This window comes from Anolis sagrei, chromosome 2 (genome assembly GCF_037176765.1).
Source record: "Anolis sagrei isolate rAnoSag1 chromosome 2, rAnoSag1.mat, whole genome shotgun sequence".
Classification (NCBI taxonomy): domain Eukaryota; kingdom Metazoa; phylum Chordata; class Lepidosauria; order Squamata; family Dactyloidae; genus Anolis; species Anolis sagrei.
In genome coordinates, this window is record NC_090022.1 from 235215377 (window position 1) to 235223419 (window position 8043).

General features: G+C 40.6%; 1 protein-coding gene across 2 annotated transcripts in view; it reads right to left on the reverse strand.

The window, feature by feature from the left end:
* AUH (AU RNA binding methylglutaconyl-CoA hydratase) overlaps positions 1-7307 on the reverse strand; it is a 36683-nt gene extending 29376 nt beyond the window's left edge. The window contains exons 1-3 of one of the 2 annotated variants that reach the window (XM_060762018.2): positions 6938-7289; positions 2046-2113; positions 1877-1964 (exon numbers count right to left, since the gene is read on the reverse strand). In XM_060762018.2, coding sequence (XP_060618001.2) covers positions 1877-1964; positions 2046-2113; positions 6938-7187 — 406 coding nt within the window. In that variant the 5' untranslated portion in view covers positions 7188-7289. Of the gene's footprint in view, positions 1-1876; positions 1965-2045; positions 2114-6937 lie in introns of both variants that reach the window. The other variant, XM_067464464.1, reaches the window with a different exon arrangement.
* Positions 7308-8043: the final 736 nt, after the last annotated feature.

The following is an 8043-nucleotide window of genomic DNA, read 5'->3' on the forward strand; positions in this document are numbered from 1 at the left end:
TAGTTAAGATACCCTTTCTTTTTTGTCAAGAAAATAATACTTTGGGGTACATTTTCCATCCCTACTGGACATACAGCTCTGCTTTCTCCAAGTTTCAAATAATTATATGCTTTTAATGTGTATACTGTTTTATCTGTTTTATTACTTAACCGTTAATCATTTTAACTGTGGGATATGTTTTTACTGTTGGGTTTTACTGGCACTGAATTCTTGCCAGAGGCATAAGCCGCCTTGAGTCCCCTCAGGTGAGAAAGGCGGGGTAAAAATGAAATAAATAAATAAATAAATAAATAAAATCATGGCGACAACTACATACACAGAAATGAACAACCTCTTAGCGCACATTTATTTTATGTCCATCAAGCTGCACAAAAGGAGCAGGGAAACAAGCAATACCAAAAGTTCTGCTTAGACACATTACCATATTTCAACTGTTTGACTGTAGCTGCCACTCCACCTGACTTCAGTAGAGGAAAAGATAAAGAAGACTGAGGTCAGGTTCTTCTAACTCCATCACCTTTCCTTGAACTGTTTCAATCTTAGACAATATGAACTGTGTAACTGAAACTTTTTGCTTGAACTCATTTCAAGATATAGTATATTTCATATTACCTAAGATTAAAATTACTGTGTTCTCTAAACATATTACCAAACACAATCTCAGCTGTGACGGCATTTAAAAAAATAAACACACACACATACAAATACACACATGGTAATGGATGAAAACTGCTTCATCCTATAAAGCCATTTTGGATTTTTAAAGCAATTGAGGTTGTTCAAAATATAGAACTTGTAAAGGAAGGTAGGATTGACCAAAAGGAAAAAATAAAAATCAACTCTATGAAAAGTAGGAAGAGGTTTTTAGAAAACTTGGGACTCTCCCAAGGCTATTGGGATGAAATAAGCAAGGAAATTATAATCTAACAATTATGGCATCCTCCCACTTCCAAGATTAAGTGGGCCCTCAATATCTACAGGGGATTGGTTCCAGGACCCCTGCAGATAACAAAAAAAAAAAAAATGCATGGTCAAATTTCCATTAAAACTGGCTTAGGGTAGCAGTGGAGGCAAAATTTCCTGGAATTATTCCCCAGACCAGAACAGAGCAGCATGGAGGGTCACAGCAGCTATTCTGTCTGCTGATTCTGCAAAGGCTCTGCTGCTGCTACACTGCTGCTAGTGGTGGGTGGGTTGGAAGCCAACCTAGGCCAGGAACGGGAAGGAGCCTAGTTTGCCAATGGCTCTTCCAAGTGCTACTCGTGCACTTACTCCGCCAGTAGTCAAGCTCAGTTACATACACCAGACTGGAGAGCCCCTTACCTGATGACTGGTCAAGCAGCTATTTCCCAAACAATGCACACGCAAGAGTGCCTTTGCAGACTCAGCAAACAGAATGACCACTCATAACCTCTGCACCACTCTGCATTGGTCTAGAGAAGCATTCCAAGAATTATGTCACCAATGCTACCTTATCCCAGTTTTAATTGAACATTTTGGAGGTCTCTCTGAAAGCCTTGCAGAGCTAATGAGCTCACTTGTGTGGCTTGCAAAGAAACTGCAATTGTGTTTTTTTAAAAAAAAATATGATACAGGGCCACGGAATAATCAAAACCAGGTTTCATGGTTTAAAACACTTTATTGTTTTATCCTTCCACATTTTAAAATTTCTTGTTCAATCTTGGTTCTGGACTCAAGGGCTCAGAAGCTTGCAAAAGGTTTTTCCTGACCTTTTTATATGGCTAAAGAAAAAGTATAAGTCCATAAATTGTCTATATGTATTTACTGAAATGAATTTTAGATTCTCAGTCTTATCTACTGGGTTTTGATAATTTATGGATTTCCAAAGGAATAGAAAAAAATTAAATTTGCATACCAGCACAAAATACCCCAGGAACTTCACTTCGGAATATAATCGTCCGTACTTTTTTGTCAGTTTTCAAAGCTTCCATAACTTTTGATATCTACAGAAAAAAGGTGTGCAAGTTATCAACACTTACTATCAGCATTGCAGATTGACATAAGATTAATGAGTCCCAACTTACCATTTTTACGACATGTTTATTAAGTGCATTTTTTGCATGTTCTCTGTTCAATCCAAGTACGACGATTCCTATAAAAAGAAGAAATAACAGTAATCAGTCTTTAATAAGTTTATTGTTACATTTTGTAGTCTACATCTTTTATCTATTGACAAAACTGGAGTCTCATTTCTTTGAACAGTTCTTCCCAAGGATGCATCATGAATACACATATCAATAATCTAAATTTCTAGTAGTAACTGCTTGAAGTAAAAAGCATAACTTATTATTGGAAAAAAAGAATATGCAATTATTAGAAATTAATTCATAATATCTTAATATTATTTATATAGCTTTTCTTTTGGGAATTAGTTGGGAAATTTTGAAACTAGGGTTTTTTTCCCGTGTCAGGAACGACTTGAGAAACTGCAAGTAGCTTCTGGTGTGAGAGAATTGGTTATCTGCAAGGACATTGCCCAGTGGACTCCCAGATGTTCTGATATACTCCATACATTACAGTATAGTTATTTGGTATAAAAGTCAACAGTGACATAGTTGGGCATATTAAGGCTACAATCCATCCCAAAATAATATTATTTTAAAAGAGAGAGCTATTATACAATGGAACTTTATAATTAATAAGTTTCCTTGTCATCTCCCCATAGAAAATAATGACAACATTTTATTATGGCTGCTACCACAATACATCTCAACCATGCTGCCTTTCAAAACTATTAAGTCTCCAGTTGTGATTTTTACCTAAGTGGACAGTACAGAATATAGACAGCCCTTGGGTTACGACAAAGACAGGTCCTGTATGTTTATTCTTACATTGAATTGATATGTAAGCCTTAATAGGTAACTCTAGCCAAAAACATTTTTTAAAGTTTTGAATAGTACAGGGAAGGGTTAACACTCCTGTAATGTTTGTTTTGATATCTGTGCCTGCGTTCAAAAGATTTCATCACACTTGTCCCTGTGACAATTGGATTTTGAAAAAATTGGATTATCATGGAAAAATGGAATTGTGATAAGGCTTAGTGGAGATATCTTTTCCCCCACATCTCTTACAGGATTGAATTTCCCTTCCTACGAGTAGATTTCCTTGCACTTCCTGTTGTCTCACCTCCATTTGTACTACTGGAAGGAGTCATATACACATCATATGTCGGATGTTTGTAACTGGAGGACTGCCTTTTTCCAGGTTGATTTCCCCAATGTAAAAGTTGAGCTCTGCTTGTAAAGAGATCACCACCAGAACATCTCCAAAGGTGAAATTTGTCAACTAATATTTGCTACTATTTTAAAAACAAGCTATGCATTTCTAAATGAAGATTTATTTTAAAATGCACCATTTAGTTTTTAACTCAAGAGCGACACTACAAGATTTGGAGATGTTTGAAAAGAGCAAGGTGGTTGCAATCAGATTGCTCTAGAAAGAGTAGCTCAGATTGATTTGCACTTTATGAATAAACTAAACCAAATTTTCAATTGTCCCCAATTATAGCAAAACCCTGGGCAGATTTTCACATGTCAAATAGAAGCATAGCATTAGACATGTGTGTGTCTGTGTGTGTGTATGTGCCTTCAAGTAGTTTGTTGACTTATGGCAACACCATGAATGTGATAGGACTTTTTAAGGCATATTTGTATATGTCTTCAAGTTGTCCATTAATCTAATGCAGTGGTTCTCAACCTTCCTAATGCAGTGACCCCTTAATACACTTCTTCATAGTGTGGTGACCCCCCCCCCCCCCCCCACCACCACAAAATTATTTTAATTTCTACTTCATAACTACTTTTGCTACTGTTATGAATCATAATGTAAATATCTAATGTACAGGATGTATTTTGATTCACTGGACCAAATCTTGCACAAATACCTGATACACCCAAATTTGAATACTGGTGGGGTTGGGGGTGGGGTTGATTTGGTCATTTGGGAGTTGTAGTGGCTGAGATTTATAGTTCACTTACAATCAAAGAACATTCTGACCTTCACCAACAATGGAATTGAAGTAAACTTGGCACACAGGACTCCCATAACCAACAGAAAATACTGGAAGGGTTTGGTGGGCACTGACCTTGAGTTTGGGAGTTGTAGTTCACCTACATTCAGAGAGCACTGTGGACTCTAACAATGATGGATCTCGACCAAACTTGGCACAGATATTCAATAGGCCCAAATGTGAACATATGCGGAGTTTGGGGAAATTAGACCTTGACATTTGGGAGTTGTAGTTGCTGGGATTTATAGTTCACCGAAAATCAAACAGCATTCTGAACCCCACCAATGATAGAATTGGGCCAAACTTCCCACACAGAATCCCATGACCAACAGAAAATACTGTGTTTTTATGGGCTTTGGCGACCCCTCTGACACCCCCGCAGGGGTCCCGACCCCTAGGTTGAGAAACACTGATCTAATGCAATCCCATGTATTTCACAGGTTTTTCTTAGGCTTGGAATATTCAGTTTACTCAGAAGTAAATCCCATCAAATTCCCAAAAAGTAGGGCCAATAGTATAATATTCAAGTTTGAAATACAGGTGAGTCTACATCAAATGAATCATCCAAAGTGACCTTACTTTTTGTTCTGCTTTTTCTTATAAGTATACAGGGCAAAAAACATCCATATTTTTGTGAATCCATGGAAATTAACAAGAGCTTAATATTTCATTCTGCAATGTATGTGGACTTGATTCTGAGTTTCTTTCAGACAGGTTGGGGATGGGGGTAGTTATGGTGAGAGGAAGGCAAAATGAGGACACTGCACCTTCAAATAAGAATTCTGAATTCACCCCTGAAAGTTTATCTCTGACTCAAAAGTTCTAGTATTTTGGAAGTTCAGCTAAGTTTCAGAAGTACAGTGCAGGCCATCTAAGAAAAGGGTTGGACAAAGTTACCAAAAGAATGTTAATATATTGAGAACAACTTTCAATGTCTCATTCTCTATAATGCTAGAGAATTGGGAACTGAAATAAACTTTTATTTTGGGAAGTAGAATTCATATTTGAGGCCATACTTCTCATGTTGTTCCTCCCATAATTACACCCTTGTCCCAAGAGTTTAGACATCAAAAAGAAAGAAGAAATAAGGTCTCTTTGAAAGGTTTAGTTTTGGTCTTTAAAAACCCAACAGTCTAAATAAGGCTGCAACAAATTAAGTATCTCTTATCTGAAAATCTGAAGTGATTCAAAACTGTCCACATAGGTTGTTGAGAAAGTGAAACCCTTAATTTGTGTATAAATCATTACCTTCAGGTTATGTATATAAGATGTACAGGAAACATCAATGAATATCTCGCTACAAGGTGTGCTTCAAAATCCGAAACTGAGTGGCTGAAATACTGACATCAGTGCTTTCAAATGATTCAATGTACACAAACCTTGTTTCATACATAAAAGTTTTACAAATATTATATATAAAATTACCTTTGAGTATGTCTAAAGGTGTATATGAATCATCAATGAATTTTGTGTTCATACTTGGGTTTGCAAGTAGCTTCTGGTGTGAGAGAATTGACCATCTGCAAGGATATTGTACAGATGCATTGATATTTTACTATCCTGTGGGAGGCTTCTCTCATGTCCCCGCATGAGAAGCTGGAGCTGACAGATGGGAGCTCACCATGCTTCCCGGTGATGACTCTATGTATGGAATCCTTAATGCTATAGTTTTACAAGGTCTTTAGCCTTCTATGTTGGTCCATCACTAAATGAGAATTCCCATGATTCCATAGCATTGAGCCATGGTAGTTAAAGTTATGTCAAACTGTACTGAGTGTAAATGTATCTCTTCTCTCAACCTTTTGATTCCAGCAGAAAATGAAATTTCTGAAGGAATATGTCTCCAAAGATCCTTCCATGCTGTTTGTGGTTTCAAAAGCTGCATGTGGAAATAAGGAACAAGGAATATTTAATCTGTAATAATAATTATGTTGAATGCAGTATATTTGACATGCTGACTTTAGGAACATATATACTGTTGAATGAATGCAGTCTGACACCACTTTAAGCGCCATGGCTCAATGCTATGGAATCCTGGGAGTTGCAGCTTTACCGGGTCTTTAGCTTTCCCTGGGAAGGAATGCTGGTGTCAATACCTCATTTGGCTGTTGACTAATTCAGGGCGCATTTACACTGTATTTGACACCAAACCTTAGGATGCGTTTATACTGTAGAATTAATGCACTTTGACACCACTTTAACTGTTCTGGCATGGGCAAACTTTGGCCCTCCAGGGGTTCAACTCCCACAATTCCTAACAGCCTACTGGTTAGGTTCTTGTAGGTTTTTTCGGGCTATAGGGCCATGTTCTAGAGGCATTTCTCCTGACGTTTCGCCTGCATCTATGGCAAGCATCCTCAGAGGACAGCCTACTGGTTGTTAGGAATTGTGGGAGTTGAAATCCAAAACCCTGGAGGGCCAGAGTTTGCCCACGCCTGCTTTAGCGCAATACTATGGCATCCTGGGAGCTGTAGTTTGATGAGGTGCCGGTACTCTTGGCAAAAAGGTGTAAAGGCTTTATAGCACTACACCTCTCAGGCCTCCATAGACTTAAGCCATAGCTGTTATATCAGTGTCAAGCTGCATTCATTCCACAATGCAGATCCTCAATCGGTAACTTGCACGATGGTGAGAGGCCTTCAATGCGCCAAGATGCCCTTCCTGGGCGTCACATGATGACGAGAGGGCATTGACAGGGCCGCATCCTCGCTTCGTGGGCAGCTGATTCGACAGCGCTCGACCGCGTCACGTCCAGGAGCCAGGGCAACCGACGACGCGAGGGAACCCGTGCCTTCCACTAACCAGGGAGGATCCTCGACGCCGTCCCCGGGGAAGGGGATCTTTGGCGTGCCTTCCAGCGGGAGTTTTCTCTCTCTCTCTCTCTCCCACGCACAACCCCGGCGTTACCTTTATGTTCATCGTCCAAATAGCGGACCCTCAGCTCTTCCTCCCCACCTTTCGCCTCAGAACTGTAACCTCTGGCGGCGGAGAGCAAGGCCGAGCAGCGCCCAGGCGCCAAACCCCTCGAGGATAAGCGTCCCAGAATAGTAGGGAGTGAAGAAGATGGGCTAGCGGTGGCGGCAGCCCCCGTGGCCATAGCCCCTCGATGCTGGAGGAGGTTGGCCGCTACCCTCATTGCTTTCGCCGCCGCCGCCATGTTGCTTGTTTACAAGCGCGCGCGCCAAGCCGAGCAGAACTCCCCCCCCCCTCCTCGCTCCTTCCGCTTTCGCGAGCGTAGCGTCACGTGACCAGCCCTCCCCTCGCGCGCTGCCCACATTTGAATGGCACGTGACGGCCACGCGGGCCCAACGGTCGCGAGGAGAAAGTCAGCGCCTCGGCCCTCCCTTACACAATGATCATAATAATAGCGATAGCTGGTCTTCTATTAGAAACAGGGGAGCTTTCCTGCCATGCAAATTAACCCGAGAGTGCGACCAATCAAGAGTTGCTTGGCATTGACGTCACTAGGGCTGGTGGCACCCAGTGCAGTCTCCCCATGGTGCCAGCCTCCCATCCTCCATACAGAATCCTTCATAAAGGAGACCAAAGGCCAAACAAAACAAAGATCACAACATCTGTTACAGAACTCTAATATGCTGATGACAACGTCCTCTGTGCACATTCAGAAGAAGACCTACAAGCCACTCTAAACTTCTTTGCAGAACTATATGAGAAGCTCAGCCTCTCCTTGAACATCGAGAAAACCAGCAGTCACCAGCCAATCTTTCTGTAATCCCAGAAATACAGGTTAATGGTGTAACATTATTTATTTATTTTCTTTCTGGTATTTTTATCCCTTTCCTGGTCGCTTCTGGAATATGAAGCAAAAAGTGGGTGCTAGAAACAATATACAAAAGCTGACTGGCACAACCTGGGGATCACAACCAGACACAGTGAAGACATCTGTCCTTGTGCTATGCTACTCTGCTGCTGGAGCATGTTTGCCCCATCCATGTTCAACATCTACACAAATGACCAGCCACTGCCAGAAGGGACAGAGAGTTTCATCTATG